This window comes from Anguilla anguilla, chromosome 9, assembly GCF_013347855.1.
Source record: "Anguilla anguilla isolate fAngAng1 chromosome 9, fAngAng1.pri, whole genome shotgun sequence".
NCBI classification, from domain to species: domain Eukaryota; kingdom Metazoa; phylum Chordata; class Actinopteri; order Anguilliformes; family Anguillidae; genus Anguilla; species Anguilla anguilla.
In genome coordinates, this window is record NC_049209.1 from 3,823,355 (window position 1) to 3,840,192 (window position 16,838).

At 43.2% G+C, this 16,838-nt stretch overlaps 1 protein-coding gene across 2 annotated transcripts in view; it reads right to left on the bottom strand.

Annotated features, from left to right (window-relative positions):
- Positions 1–2,875: 2,875 nt before the first annotated feature.
- LOC118235894 (gamma-aminobutyric acid receptor subunit beta-2) overlaps positions 2,876–16,838 on the bottom strand; it is a 66,236-nt gene continuing 52,273 nt past the window's right edge. The window contains exons 6-10 of one of the 2 annotated variants that reach the window (XM_035433763.1): positions 12,554–12,691; positions 9,533–9,685; positions 7,631–7,875; positions 5,218–5,358; positions 2,876–3,243 (exon numbers count right to left, since the gene is read on the bottom strand). In XM_035433763.1, coding sequence (XP_035289654.1) covers positions 2,896–3,243; positions 5,218–5,358; positions 7,631–7,875; positions 9,533–9,685; positions 12,554–12,691 — 1,025 coding nt within the window. In that variant the 3' untranslated portion in view covers positions 2,876–2,895. The remainder of the gene's footprint in view (positions 3,244–5,217; positions 5,359–7,630; positions 7,876–9,532; positions 9,686–12,553; positions 12,692–16,838) is intronic. The other variant, XM_035433764.1, reaches the window with a different exon arrangement.

Genomic DNA, 16,838 nt, shown 5'->3' on the forward strand with positions numbered 1-16,838 from the left:
TCATTTACTTCCGTTAAAATCGTATGATCATGTTCACTAACAAAAATTACAGGGCCTGTAATGAGGAATGCTTTTCGTGTGAGATATTGATTTTATTAATAACATGCAAGGACTGTTGACTTTGGCCTCTGCCTTAAATGCCTGCAAAAAATAATTAATGACATTTTAACGACATTCTACATTGAGCTGTTACCAATCGTCTAAGGGTCACTAAATATACAAAGTAAATTATAGCGGAAATTACTGAGTCGAATATTTTCTACATTTTGTGCATTTAACGTCCCTGTTTTATATTTTTAGCCTTTTTTTTTTTGTTAAGAGTTCAAAAGTAATAAAGATGATGAAAGGTTTTTTTTTTTTTATGTAATTACAGTTTCCTTTCATGTCTAATGCTAGCCGCTAAAACCTTCTGAGGACACCGGTAATGGAAGGCCTGCCGCTGGAACCTGTTGTTGGAGCACTATGGCTTTTGTTACTTTTTGTGTGCAAACGTTTGGTTTATGGCACCCGCAGTCCAATATGCCACCTACACTACTGTACTTACTTCCCCACCTGGAAATGCCTAAAATACAATATTGCTTTGTATGAATAATAATCTGTGATTATGCGTCTGTGATATTTCCTCTTGTGTAACATTTATTATTTCTCATCTCGACATTTGAAATGAGTTTCGCGTAAATTTTTTTTTTTTTCTTGCAGAAAGGGTTCTTCAGAATTCAGTTGGAATCCAAAAAGAACAAGAGGCAAAGATTTGCTAACTCTTGAGCAGGAGTTTTGCTAAGTAGTCAAAAAAAAAAATCTCGATTGAAATGTTAATGGAATGCGCTGCTGACCAAAAAAAAAAGAAAAAAGAAAAAAAAAGATAAATATAAAAATCTAAACGACTTGAACAAAAATGAAGATCACACCTTTCTAGTTTCTCTTCCTTGTGGAGACACACATCATTGTTGTGCTTTTTATACATCGCAGTCTCTCGGAACAGTTTGCTTTTCAAAACCTTTCTGTCTGTGGTGGCATGGGAAGCATGTACATGAGCGCTCGGTAGCTATACATACTCAGGTGCAGGAAGGAAGGAAGAGTTTCTTGTGAGTACTGGTTGCTTTTTTCACAGAAGTAAACGATGAATGTCAAAAGGGGAAACAAAAAAAATCCGTCTGACGATGAAGTTTCTTCGAACTCCATGTCTATTTTACGGCCAAGAATGGTGAAACTGACTCTCTCCAAGCGGCTATAATCCTCACTTGCCATTTTAAAAAGACATGCGTCTGAACTAATTTAGTTTTAAAGGCATTAAGCCACTCCTGGCCCTCCTCTCCAGCTTCCTGAAACACTTACAGTAAGTAGAAACAGACCATCCCGAATGTAAACACAGGAAAAAAAAGAAAAAAAAATGCCGGATGAAGTCCTCACTTAAATTGAAATACATATCATAACTTTAAACAATCATATACAGTAGATATTTACAGATCATTGTGAAAGGTAATGTTGAGCGTATGCTTTGCTGTGCCTGGTAATTAGCAGTGAAATGGCTATTACAGACGCCTTAACTGCTGGCTCTCTTATCACGTCTTTAAATAATTTCATCTGACGCTCGATCGGAAGCAAAAAGTCCGTGCATTCCATTCCAATCCTACACAATTACACTCCCGACCTTAACCAGGAGACGAAATAAAAGTATTTCATACCACACTTACCGCGTCTTAAAAAAGCTAGGGCCTGCAAATGAAAGCGTGTAATAACTTAAATACTTTAATAATTTCCTGGCAATTTAATAATCTTCCATTACCTTTAAGATAATGTAGTCGATCTAATGTACCACTTCAAGACCCGAGGAATTATCATCAGAAGAAATGCAACAGCATTTATCCATTCCGTTTTGGATTTGGAGAAATAAAGTGGAATTCTTTTGTGTTTTTGATGATATAGGAACGTAACCTAATACCAGCTTAAAAAACCTGTGATTGGTGGAATCAAGCAATATGCTAACTGCAGTTAGTCCAGTGAGGTTTGAGATTTAAACATTAAATTCCCAGAGGGGAGACAGTGGCATGTCTGATGCCGCTTACTGTTCTGCTTTTACAATCTGTTTCTGTCAACTCCGTTTGGCAAAAATGTAAAGTAAAATGATTGTCAAATAAATCCTAATATATCTGAAAAGATTTCTTTGAAATGAAATAATGCATAACATTATCAATATCTGATATCATTCTACTGAGTTAGAAAAAAGTTAGGTGAACATGTCTATCTTTCTAGTACATGTTTCAAACTTGTAAATTACACACTGTAGAAATTTACATTTTGGCAATATAAAGACAAATGTCTTGGTGTATAGTGCTAATCGTTGTTACTTTGATTTCATGAATCAGAGATATATTTGATAATACCTGTTTGATATGTGCATTTGTAACTATTTTTGTAGGATGATTTAATTTAAACCATTCTATAATGCTTGTCCTCCTGCAATTGTTAAACTATCTATATTCAATCATAGCTACAAATTAATTACTATATTAAACAAAATAAATGTAAAAAATAAATCAATATGCAAACAAATTCTTAAGTACTCGATCCACTCTGTAAACTATAGGTGACAAAACTAAAATTCTGGAACAGGCACCAGGAATATTCTTGTTCACTCTCGCTCCTAAGGTTGTTATGTGTTAGCCAGCAATTAAGGTGTTCCAGGGTCGAATGGAGTCAGTCCTGAATTTAGTTTGGATGTAGTAATTCAAAGTCTTGCTCTGCGTTGTAAAATTAACCGGAAAAAGGAGGAGTGGCGTTTTTTTTTTTTTTGTCGTTTTTTTCCCCCTTCTTCTTCTCTTTTTCGCCCCTCCCACCCCGCCCCCGCCCCCACCACCCCCCCCCCCCCCACCACCATCGCTCACATTACGTCTCTCAGTTGACGTAATAAAGCCAGTAGATGATGTTGAAGAAGGAGAAGACGGTGGGGAAGATCATCCGCGACCACTTGTCGATAGAGTTTACGTCAGTCAAGTCGGGGATGGTGATCTTGAGCTGGGAGGCGCGCCTCCGTAACCGGCTCTTCTTCTGCGCCACGTGGCGCTCCAGCGCGTTGCGCCCGAAGTTGTGCCGCGCCAGCCCCGCCTTGCGGTACTGCAGCGTGGAGCTGTCGTACGCCAGCATGGTGCTGCGCGGGTCGCCCAGGCCCAGCGTCAGCTCCGACGCCCCCATCTCGTTCTTGATCTCCAGGGTGCTCAGGAGGATGTTTTCGTGCGGGTCCATCTACGAGGCGACAGACAAGGGCGGGGGGGGGGGGGGTGAGGTGGGGGGGGCTCAGTTAGTGGGGGGAGCCGTGGGAATCTTCATCATTCATCATCATCGTTAAAAACCCTGAAGGCTTTGCCGGTTGATTGGCAGCTGGCTAACCAGAGCTCATTTGCTACTGCAGGATTGCATAAGTGGATTCTGACACAAAGATATACCACGTTCAAGTTAAGCTGGCTTTGACATCGTTGTCTCTTTATTCCCCTGTTCTTGTTTGTTATTTACACTGTAAAGACTATTGGTAAGTAAAACCCCATTCTTAGAAGGCTAGTTTTGTGATTTCATACTTATTAATAATCTAGTGCGGAACTGATCAACTCCTCAAAACAGTACACTTGGAACAAACTTGTTTGTGCATAACATACACATACTTTTTAATATTGACTTTTATTTAACCCTGCGGGGTAATTTGTCCTCTGCATTTAACCCCACCTAACTACTACTCAGGAGCAGTGGGCAGCCACAGTGCAGCGCCTGGGGACCAGCTCCAGTTCTGTGGCCAGTGCCTTGGGTCAAGGACAATGGCAGGAGTGTACCTAACCTGACATGCATGTCTTTGGACAGTGGGAGTAAATCGGGGTACCCGAAGGAAACTCCCACGGCCGGAACATGCAAACTCCACGCAGAGAGAGGATCCGGCCGGCCCGGACTCGAAACTGGAGCCTTCTTGCGAGGGAGCTGTCCTACCCACTACACCGCCATTCCACAATGCCATGCCAGCTTAGCTTGGAAGTAGGTATATTCATTTGAGCCACAATGTAATTCTGGGCAATTATGATACATAAATCATTATTTAAAAAAAATGTTTTCACAATAGGTACAATTTGTGCCTGTCTATACGGCATATACTAGAAAAAAACGTTTTATTTTATTTTACTTTTGATAATTTTACATATTGTCAAACAAACCTTGCAACCTGAAAGGTACATCTTTAGCATCATGATCTCCAAATTCCACCCATTTGTATAGTGTGCAGACTTCACAGGTAAATAAACATAAAAACAAACAAAAAAATGAGAAGACAGAATTGGAATAAACAGTAACAATATATGTATTTTTGATGAAACATAACATCGGATCTGAATACCAGTAACCAGTACAGACGCTAATTATCTTCGCTTTTCAGTGAAAAGTACAAAAGGCAAAATGTATGTCTTGTCTAATAAATCTCAGTTGCTCCCTAAATCAGTACTAATAGGTGCTTAGATCATGTAGCTTAGCCTGCCACCAAGCCTCTCACACAAGCCTATTCAACAAAATGGTAAGTCTGTCGTATCTGTCAGGTACAGAATAATCGTGCTCTAATCCTATTTTCTGTCCTTCGGCATTCTCCACCCGACCAATGGGGAGCTTGCACCCATCCATCCATCCATTATCTATGCCTGGTCAGGATCACGGGGTGGGCTGGAACCTATCCCAGCATGCATTGAGAGGCAGGAATACGCCCTGGACAGGTCACCAGTCCATCGCAGGGACCCTTACACCATGTTGCTTCTTTCCTAAATTCATGAATTGTCTCTGAGAAGGAGTTATGCCTTACATTCAGATGGGAAAATATATAAATATATAAATATTAAAGTAACACTGAAACAGTTTCATTATAAAGTACACTACAGAAACTTGCGAAATCACCAGAACTGAAGTTATCATCATGACACCAACTGTCAACCTGCCACACTGGTCTCCTGGGTACGAGTGTACTCTATCTCGTGGAGTACAGGGGAAAGGAAAATAATGGTGGTGATGGAGATGGCTATTGCTTTCAAATTACAAATAAATAAATAAATAAATCAATAATCGAAGGCAAAAACAAACAAAATAAAAATAAAAAAATAAATAAAATAAAAACAACTACACATTTGGTTCTGGTTGGTTATATTAATGAATATTTATCGCACTGTGAGTCATCACTGTCGTCTGTTCATTCAGTACCTTATTCTTTTGCTCCCCTAGTCCTATTGCTGCATCCTCCACAAAGATCGGTTCCCACATCGAGTCATGAGCGTCAATATCCCTCTGTTTCATTCTTGCATACAGAGCATCGTCTCTCTGAACTACATTTCCCACCAACCACTGCAAGCATACAAAATCATCACTGTCAGTTGCCGAGAGACGTAACGGCAAATAAATAAATAAATAAGTAAATAAAAAACATTAAAAATTAAAAAATGGAAGAATTCACTTTAGCCGCGATCGTAAAAAGGGGAAACGTTTACAGGTGTCACATTACACTACATAAACTGAGAGAGTTTGAGGAAGTGCTGCCATTTTGGGATTTCAGCCACAAAATGGAGCCATGCAAGTCCCCCAAAACACTCCTCCAAGATGGCCTCTCACCTGCAAGGGAGACCCGATACAGCTCCGTGATTTTCTGGAGAAAGCATGCATTTTAAAACATCTTTCGTAGCTTTTATTTGATTTTACGCAGCACCAAGCGAAAGATGCTCAAGCATTTCCCAAAATTAAAAGAGAATTTATTAAACCATACCCACTCGTCCTTGCCTGTACTGTGTGTGCTAAAAGCAACTGATCTTATCACTTATACTAGAAGTGCAATGTAGGAAATTCAGTGCTGGCATTGGGAAAGTAAATAGTTAATTGACAATATGCCCATTTTGATGAAAGCTGCAACTGGTACTGACAGACCATGAGCATGAGTGTAGCTTAGCCTAGCACACTGGGCTAACCAGATATTTACTGTAAGTGTGTGTGATAATTTGTGGAAAACGTGTCTCTATTGCAACATTAAGGCTCTAATCATGATGCAGCCATTCTTTCTGCTGTTTGCATGCTTTAACAAGCAGTAAGAAATGTGTAACATAAAAAAATATTCACAATCAAAGATTATAGACTATTTCTGTGTTTAGTACTAAGTTGCCCCGGGTAGCTGTTTTGAGTAATTAAATTCAAGGGGAGAATGTGATTGGACATATACAATATCTATTTATCAGCTTTGACCAATGGGCATTGAGCTTGAGCTTGAGCTTGAGCATGTCCAGCTAAACATGTACTCTGGGATTTCTCTCAAATATGTATGGCTATTTCAGAAAATACAATTAATCCCAAGCCTCAAACTAAATATACATGTCGAATGATAACTATAGTAACAGCCCCCTAGTAATTACCACAACAAACTGAACTCCGAAGGGGATAAAATTAGTACTTCTGAGGAAAAAATATAACATTTTTTTTTTTTTCAAATAATGCATGCAATCTGAAGCAGCCTCTACAGTGATTTCATTTTGGACTGTGGCTGGTACTCTAACTAAAAGCTGTGTAATGTAGCCCAGTGGAAAGCAGTAGGCAGTCTCTGCATAAAACAACGACGGTAATCGAATCAAATTTTCTCTGACAGCAAAAAAAAACCTTTTACTTTTCCATTTCTTTTACTTTCCTAAATTGGTGTCACCGTTTGGTGTTTTGCTTCATAATGCTTTTGGGTTCTGTGTGTAAGGTAGGAATGGGAATATTAATGGCTTTCAATAAAACAGGGTAATCTGAAACTAGCTGGCTACCCAGAATGCTGTGTTCAAGAAGTAAAACTTTATCAACAACTATTTCCCCCCTCATCTACACTGGCCCTGGCTTTACATAAAAAAGAGAATCTGTGGCTGGAAAATGGTTTTGGTTAGTGTATATGCAAGAGATTAGTGCACCGAGAAACAATGTTTTCATCTAACATTTAGGTTAAAAAAAATGTGTTATGGTGCCTATGTGCACCTAAGCCATTCCACAGAAATCAAAAAGTCAAACAGTGAGATCACAGTGAAGACATGGGAACAAACTGGACAGGTACAGTACAATAAATACGAAGATTCACGGCACAAGAACAAGTTTTACGCATTGGAGTCTCTGCCACTTAGGAGGAGACAGACACACCTAAATCAAGAGCACTTGGGTGATTAAAAAACAGCCAAAACATTCCTCATCAGATTACCAACACCATTAAATCATATACAGTAAATGCATGTAAAACATTATACAAATTAAGCTCATTTCACTAAAAAAAACAGTCCAAAGATCTGTCTAAAATAACTACAGCAATAACTTCAACATATGTATACTGCAGTGTTATTCTCAACAGGAGAAGTAAATGCATGACTAGTTATTACATTCCTGGCATTTAGCAGACAGTTCCATCGAGAGCAACTCACAACGCAAACATTAGGTTCAAAGATTAGGGATCAAAGTGAAGATAACATCTTACATCTTACATGCGCTATATATTACAGAGATAAAAAAACGAGCGGGTACTCTCACGTAAGTGAACGCACTCTGAGGCCTGACTCTGCACTTTTTTTCGTTCTTTTTTCTTTTTTGGCGGGAACGCGAGCGTTTTCCGTACCTTGTTGGCCTCCATCCTCATCTTCTCGTTGTTGGCGGTGGCCGCCTTCTCCGCGGCCTTCTTCTGACGCTGCGGCCCGCGGCCGAAGAAGATGTAGTTGACCAGCGCGTACTCCAGCAGCGCCAGGAAGACGAAGACGAAGCAGCCCATCAGGTACATGTCGATGGCCTTCACGTAGGGGATCTTGGGCAGGGTCTCGCGCAGGTGGGTGTTGATGGTGGTCATGGTCAGCACCGTGGTGATACCTGAGGAAAGGGGAAGGGAGTGGTCGCCGTGGTGAGACGCGGTCGCTTGGAAATGGTGGTGACCAACCCTGTTCCTGGAGATCTACAGCCCTGTAGGTTTTCACTCCAACCCTAACAAAATACACACATCATTCGACAACTAGAGATGCCATTGAGCTGCTAATTAATAGAATCAGGTGTGCCAAAATTTGGGTTTAAAATGAAAACCTACAGGATGGTAGATCTCCAGGAACACAGTTGGCTACCACTGCTTTAAAAGCAGAATGATTGACGCAGTTCTGGTAAAACTATGTCTACCTGTAACAAGACATAAGAGGCCATAAATGGATGTATGACAAATGTAAGTTTCCCTAAATCAGCTCTGGATGAAAATAGAGACTGCAACTAATTTTCACTTTCATAGTTTAGGGGTATGTGTCAGTATAAAAAAAATGTTTTAATTTTTAATATGCTTTCATGAATATCAAAATATAAAAAAATGTTTTAATTTTTCATATTCTTTCATGAACTACTGATCAAGTTTGATGCAGTGTTGTTATACACTGAATAATGCAGACAAAACAAGTTTATACCCACAAATGAATAATACAAATAGCAATGCCTTCACTTAGGAAGGATACAATCAATCAATATTTGGTGCAGTAACCCTGGTTCGTCTTCAAAAAAAAAACGGGGTGGTCTCTTCATAAATATATTATATGATGCAAATATGTCTGCACTTGTACTGTGAATGTTTTCTGAGAGGATGTGGAAGTTGGCCCTCCCTACCCTCTTATTATTCACATCACTCTGCATTTCCGGCACATTCCCCTGCCGTTGCCAGTGTGTTTGATTTGTATCAGCAAAGTCAACCGTGTGCGCGTGTTCTGCACTCGGTCAAATTCAGAGTGATTACAGACCACTTGGCAGGCAGCGCCACTGCAGTATAACTCTCCGGTCTGGACCAATGGGAGGCCGTCGGCATTGTCCTATTGCAGTGGCCGCCTGCTTTTTATTGCGCACTGATTGGCTGGGAGTGGACAGCCCCTGGCTCCCCCCCCCCCCTTCCTGTGGTTGGACTGCAGCCGAGGCTTTGGCCAGGCAGGCACACTGAACGGTCTCCCAAAAAACCGAGCTCTGGGTTCTGGGAGTCCACAGCCTTTTTCATTAAAGCACACGCTCCTTTCAGGTAGATAAACAACGCGGGTCAGGCTCCAATCACCGAGAGTGCTCCGCTCATTCAGGGAGATGGCAGCGGCAGACATTTTGTTGAGTATGACACAGGGTAGCTTCTCAGACCTGAGTGGGATGAGCTTACGTAATCAAAGATGACAGGTTTAAAAAAAAAAAAAAAAAATGTATTACTAAAAAAAAAATACAAAATAAAGAAAGAAACATGCACAGGCACTCGATTCAAAACATAAACAAGCAAAGACAGTCATCCGTCACTCAGAAATAATCTGAGTCATATTCGTGACAAGAGAAGAATGCTTTTTACAGCGGGAGTACAGAAATAAAAATTGAGCAGAGCAAGTAAACATTTCAATCTCTGCTTGTTTTCCAGAGAAGCGCGGCAAAACAAAACAAAACAAAACAAAACAAAAAAATGATCATACTGAGTCAGAGCATCAGGGAACAAACTCTGATCACATGATCCACGTGAACTCTGACCCCTTACCTAAAGCCACTCTGGCAGCGGAGGCATCGTAGTTTATCCAGAAGGAGACCCAGGACAGGATGGTGATCAGGATGGAAGGCATGTAAGTCTGCAGGATGAAGTATCCGATGTTCCTCTTCAGCTTAAAACTGAGGGACAGCCGTGGATAGGACCCTGTCAAGTCACAGGGGGACACGCAGACATTCCCGGTGAAAGTGGGGTGCACACAGTCCTGTCTCCCCCCCTCCTGCCTCCCCTCACCCCTTGTTCCAGTTTTTTTTAGCTTCCTTAAAATTTCTGTGCAAAGAACCCCCACGGACCGGTGTAGATAAAGACCAGTGTACTGTATGTATTCGCTTTAGTGAATATTCAAGGGAATATGTGAATTCAGGGCATTCTATATTCCATGGCACAGGCTGAGGCTAAATCAACACAGGAGGCAGAAGTCCTCCTTTCAGTAATAGAATACAAAAACAGGTGATTTTGCAGGTGTCCCCGGAGCTGGCGGTTACAAATCAGAGCCAGGAGAGGAGCTGTATCCTGCCACCTGAGTCTGGATAGACCTGCCTAAAGAGGGGCCATCGCTGTGAGTAGGGAGGGGGGGCTCAGAGGGAGGGGCCCTGCAGGTACGGGGATAGGATTCTGGTCACAGGGCAGCGCTTGGGGCGGTGTGCAAACCCCGGCCTCTCGGGCTCCGAGAGCTCACCGCACGACCCGCCGTCCCGATGGAGCGAGAGGAGGGCGCAAATCACTTTCAACGCCACGACGGGAGGGGCCAACGGACCGCGAAACCCAGCCGGGCCGCGACCCCGCTCGCCGTTCCGAGCGCGCGAAGCTCGAGAGGCGCGACTCAGCGGAACCCGAAACGCTTTCTGCGCGTTCGGGCTCCTCCCACTTTCCCGCGCCTTACCGCTGTTCGACAGTTCCGCCAACAGCGTTGTTTTTTTTTTTTTTCTTGTTTTTTGTCACCATCGGTGTGACGCTACAATTAAACACCGGCTTCGCATTCCGAGGAAGCACTTTCACCCTCCTGGCAAAGGCGCTCAAATCTGAAACTGCGCCCGTAAATTTCCCGCCATGAAAAAGCGCGGCTATGAATGTCAGCCGAGGGAAAGACATAATCCAATAAAATAACATCATTTATCCATAAGGAGGCCAGTGTACTCCACAAATAACCGCATTCCCCTCTTTGAATCGCACAAATGTATCTCCGACGTCCGTTTAAAATAAAAAAATGCTCAGGGCAGCTTCGCTGAATTTGGAACAATATGGAGTTTTCAGATCGAAATTGTTTGTCTGTGTAAACTCAATTATACGATCCGCCCCCTGACAGCTCCTTCCTCATCTGCTCTTAATTCAGGGGGCTCTTTTTTTTTCCGAAAGCGTCGTTCTTCTTCTGCCGCTCCGCGTTCTGGAATACCGGCATGACAAATTCATGAATATGAAAATGTAGCTCATGAATAATTCACCAGTTCGAACAACATTTTTTAAATAACTTATGAAATGTGCTCAGCGCTCCAGAGCAGGGTTGCCCCCCCCCCAACCCCCCTCCACCTCACCCCCTGCCCCCCCCACCATACCCTATGGGGTACTGTCCCACAGGCTACAGACACTCTAGCAGCAGAGTGGACAACCACCCCCCCCCCCTTTCCCTACCTAAACTGCACATTTGTGCTTTTTCCTCCCACTCCTGCCCAACGATGTGGAAAGCTTCCATGTGAGTACCAGGCATGTACGGGGAAACACGGTGTCTACACCGATCTCCACGGTAACGCTCGGGCACCTTCGATTGACCTTTCAAGCGGAGAGCACTTCAGAGCCTCACTCGCGGCCTTCGATGCTTCGACGCGCGGAACGCGTCGCAGGTGAACGGCGCACAGTCCGCAGACCGTAGCTCACCCCGGCTGCCTTGTGTGAGCCCACTACAGGGGCCCTGTCCTACCCCCCCTTCCCTGCAGGGGGCTAAGTGTGGCGGGGAGGCTTGCGTTAGCACGTTAGCTTAGCGCCCTCTGGAACTGCTTGAGAAGCTGGAGGCGGCGAAATGCTGAGCCAACACAGCTGGACAGAAGGTGCATATAGGAGAGTACCGAGAGCACACCCACTACACACTCACCATCGACGATAAATGCACAGAGTTCCCCGAACGTCGGCCAAGTAGCGGATTACAGACCTCTGTTTGGCCGGCTACTTTTAGTTAGAGGGATCAAGACTCAAGACTCTGGGGGATAAAAAGTCTATCTAGGCTATTGGCCGAACAACGTGACAAACATGTTGTTACTCAAAACGCGAAAACCGTTAAGGTCCTTGATTTTCGCCACTCGTTAAGCCATACAAAAATGAACCCATTGGAAAAATCAGTTGGCAACAACACCCCTAGGTGGCTACTCTTCTCCCCTGGCTGGTCACTCAAAAATTTAGGGAACCCCCTGTGCAAACGCTGGAAAAGTAGACTGACTTTGACGCAGGAGAGCGTCTGCAAACGTATTCGTCGACGATGCCCAGTACACGGGGTAGTCTTTCTTTTTTATGTGGTGACCGCGGTAACGATGAGGAAGAGACTGGCTGGGCGATGCTTTAATGTGTTGTCCCCTGTTAAGCGGCAACTGGCAGTAATTTCCCCAGAATGCAAAGTGAGGCAGGTGCTGTGCTACAGCTGGTGGGTTCGACATCAGGGGCAAGGGAAGGGGGGGGGGGGGGGGTAGGAAGGGGGGGGGGGGTTTCCCCCGGAGGTAAGAAAACAATTTGATTTGCCTCTGGTCTGACACAAGCCTTTTATTTCCTTGTTAGGCCAGGCTCCGTCGTCTCAGTAAAAGCGCGGTCCTACGTCCCCTTTGCCATTCTCCAGCACGGTGAGAGGGAGAACAGATGCTTCAAAACTAACCAGGTCACTGTCACGAAAATTGCTCCCGCCTCACACAGCAGACCAGATTACAGATGCATTCTGGGTTGTCAACATCGCTCGCATTAGCCCCATGAGATCGGCTGTATCGGGACAACATTTAGTCCATTTTTTTGCGAAACACTGACAGGAGGGCACCGTACCTGTTGAGAAGACCACGTTCTTGGAGATGAGCTTGTAGTCCACGATGGAAAACTGAGGAAGCTCTATTCTTTCCACTCCTGTTACTGCATGATCCCCCCCTCGCCAGTAGAACTCGATATCGTCTGTGGTGTAGCCATCTTGGGTGGGGGGGAGGGTGGGGGGACACAAAACAGATGTTCATTGTTGGTGTTGGGGGGGGGGGGGGGGCACATAGCGATTCAGACAATCCCTTATCAAAAATAAATAAATACACATGTGAAAACCACAATTTCACACATGCATTTTCACATGCGAAAACATAATAGGTTGAAGCTGTGTGAAATTTGCATCGTAACTTTTTCAAACGTGAACTACAATTTTCACACATGAAAACAAAGCATGTGACTTGAAATGGCATAGATTTACCTTTTTCTCACTCTCAATTCTCAAGTGAGATTATTTTCAGAGTTCAGATGTGTTCTCTTCACATCTTTCACATGGGTGTTCACATGTTCCACATTTCAGGAACTTCAAAAAGCCAGGAATACAATGTCATTTCTTGCATTATATTCCCAGGAATGACAGGAAGAGATTGTATGGGTTATATTTTATTATACTGTATAGTCTCCTTTCCCAACTTTAGAGATACCCACAATGCATATTAGTCAATAATCCGTCTCCAATTTGCTTTCAAACTGGTCAATGAGTAGAGCTCAGAAAGAGCCATTTGCATGGCCCAAGCAAACCTGAACCCGTAAAAATAAATAAATAAATAAATAAAATAAAAACTTAAGGAACTTTTCACACTTAACCGCAATGCATAGTGGGCTCTAAAACTTTAAATAATTTTCCATTATTAATGACTACTTTATTATTTATTGCACCAAAGACGGACAGGCCGATAAATTATGAACGTTTAATAGGTGTGAAGTTAACCAGCTTGCAAACAGATCTACAATGCGATCACTTTGCGGATCTTTCACGCTGCTGCTACATAGTCAGGTTCTCTGACCTGCACACCACACGTCCGCTTCCTCTCTTTAGTGTTCAGTCAATAAACCAGCCATTTTATTATAGCACAGTATTCAAAAAAAAAAAATATATATATATAGACTATATAAAAGACAAGTGGCACTTTTCTCAAGGACAAGGGCATTATATTTTTGCACTATCAGTGTCTATTGTCATCACATACATTAATGCCCATGAAAAAAAAAAACCCAACTGTCCATGTGTCTACTGTAAAGTGGACAGCTTGAGGTAACTCTCAATTTCAAAGCCACCGTGGTATCTCTGTATCTGAGGCGAAGGGTGCTCTCCAGTAGCACTTTATAAAAAAACGCACGGTCTGTTATGGGGAAGCACTGCTGAAATAATCCATGTGAATGCCTCAGATATATTTGTATTCAACATGGGGGAAATCTTGGTAGAGAAGTCTTCCTTTTGTCAGGGGATCCTATTACAGACCTTGATGCGCAAGGAAGAAAAAAAAACGACAATGAAAATGAATTTTGAAAGGCAGTGTTGTTGTTGCTGTCTGCCTCAAACCGAGGGAACCCTGGCAGTGGAGAAAAGCTATAAATGATTTAATAACGTTTTGGACTCTTTTTTGGTGTAAGATGACAAATATGCTATTAGAAGGTTCATAACTGTGTGCGAGCGTGTGTGTCTGAGACTATGTGTGTGCGTGCACGTGCGTTTGTGTGTGTGTCTCTGTGTCAGTGCCCTAAACCCAGTAGTTCTGCTGGTTGTTACTCGCTCCCCCCCCCCCCACTGCCCCCCCCCCCCCAACACACACACAGCATCACTGATTTTCACCACGTAGGCTCCCCCCCCCCCCCCCCGTACCCGCCCCCCGCCCCATTCTCGCACTGCCTCTACCTCCATCTTATAATTAGAACCAGTGACCTATTTAGCCCGGGTGCTATGAATAATTAAGTTTTATTTTTTTCCAGTAACCAGCCATACTATTCCATATGCATACACTCTTTTGTGGAAAAACACAAAGTTGGGGAAAGTCGGTTCTCTCAGATGAGCAGGGGCCCTGCGCGTTGCACCTTACTGTATATCATCCCAGCAAACGAGCACAAACCGCCATTTCGATGATTTACCGCCATAGTTCTGCCTAATATCTCACACACCGGCGCACAGCAGCTCCACTCCTGCTAACCGATACGAGATAATCGATGACTTCAGAGATTTAAAAAAAAAAATTTTTTTTTTTTTTTTACTGTTTTTAATCTTCATATCTAAGGATATCTATTAGCCTATGGTTAAATAAATTCAAAGAAACACCTTGAGATTGGAAGGATTTCTATTTTTTATTTTTTTTCATTTCAAAGAATATTCTTTATTCACACTTTGTTCCGCTTCACAGTGCAGGGCAATTTGCTCTGATTTATAGAGTTTGCCCCTTTTGAGGTAATTCAGCTGTAATGTAAAAAAAAAGAAAAGAAAAGACAGAAAGGTTCCCACACTGTGAATATTTAGCGAACTCAAGCAGCTTTATCCGAAATAATTTTTCAACATCGTCACGGTGACCGCACATAATAAGTCCACCGCTGTCAGCTCACCACAGTAACGTACAGCACGCTCTCTCTCCCCGCTATGCTACACGGATGGGACCTGTGGTCCACGTCTCTCTTGGCGGGGGGGTGTGTGTCTGGTCGCGTGGTCGCAGAGGCACCGTCGCCCTGGCGAGGAAACGTAGCGAATGCGTCGCGCGGAAAAAAAGCAGCGCGTTTAGCCGTCGTGCGGACCCTGACTCCGGGAGTCCATTAATTCCATTGTTTCTGTGCCATTGAGCCTGACTTAATGAATTATCCTCCCCCCCCCCCCCCCCCCCCCCCCGTCCCTGTCATCCCTGTTACATCATCACCGCGCTCGGGCCTGGACGGAACGCTGGGAGCCAGCGTCAACGCCAACTCAACAGGAAAAGAGAGAAAACTGAAAACAATAAAATTAAATTTCACCCAAGTCACCACACTCTTCAGCCAGCTGGCCTCCCAGGGTCCAGGGTACAAACCCCGATATCCCCAACTGACTCCCACTGTAACTTTACCAGAAATAACCCCCACTATGCCATGGTAAATTACTGAGGTAACACTTCATATGGTTCCTATATTAAGGGGTATTTAGGACTATAGTAATGGCTCAATAGATACTAATTTAGGCACATACATATTTCCTAATTATTCATTAGGATGATCTTACGTCATTACTAACCATACGTTAAGGGCCTGTCAGTAATATCACCAATATTAGTCAGATATTTTTTTTTTTTTAGGTTCGTTAGGAACCAATGAAGTTACAAAGTGTTTATAAGTAGTTATTAAGCCTTAATAAGGTGTTAATTAACTCTTAATAAGCCCAAATAGCATTTATTAGTTATTATTCAACCTCAGATCTCTGCGTCTGAGTTAAGGTGGGTTATAAAATATGTATGAATAAATTAACAAATAAATGTTCAGTATTAACACTAAATTGAAATGCTAGAAGCACTGACATTCCAAAAAAAGTTACTCTGGGCTTCGTCTGAATATGCTCTTCTAATCGAGCCAACCAATCAGAATGCTCCCCAAAACAGAGGCAGAATCTTTATTGAGAAACATAAAATATAGGAAACAAGAGTGTCAACGGTCAAACAATTCAAACACAAATAAAATACCAATTCAGAATTTTAATTTGGCTATTTGGGAAAGAAAATGGCTACCATTTTTTTTCACATAAACCCTCAAATGGATTACATGTACAACATGTATTGGGCACGAATTAACCGTGTGGCTTGGTAAACAGACTGGGGGCACATCAGCAAAAACGCAACCTCTCTTTAAACAGAAGCGTATCCCGAGCCTGTACATCCAAACTCATCTTAGAGGACATCTTAGGAGTTGTTTTCAAGGTCCGCTCGGCGTTCGTCCAATGGGAGCCGCGCACTTTAAGGCGCGTACCTCGGGAATTTCGACGCGTATCGGATGAACCCGAACGTCGGAGAGCTCCAAAGTGAAAACCCCGTCCACAGAGAACGCCCCCGTTTCCCCAGCACGTGCCACAAATTAATTTTTGAGATTGGCGGTTGACTGAAGTCCCTTTAATCTCGTTTCCGGTCGTCCAATTAAAACCCGACTGGCAGTTCGACGGCGCCGCGGTCGCTATCGCGCCACCTGACCCGAACGAGCGAGAAGCGCAATCAAAGGGTTTTTACGACTCCAGAAGGGAAAGAAATGTAGTCCTCGCGTACAAACTGTTCTGACCCAATTCGCTCCCCTGGAAGAGGAGCCGCGGTGCCAGAAAGAAACCCGTTCC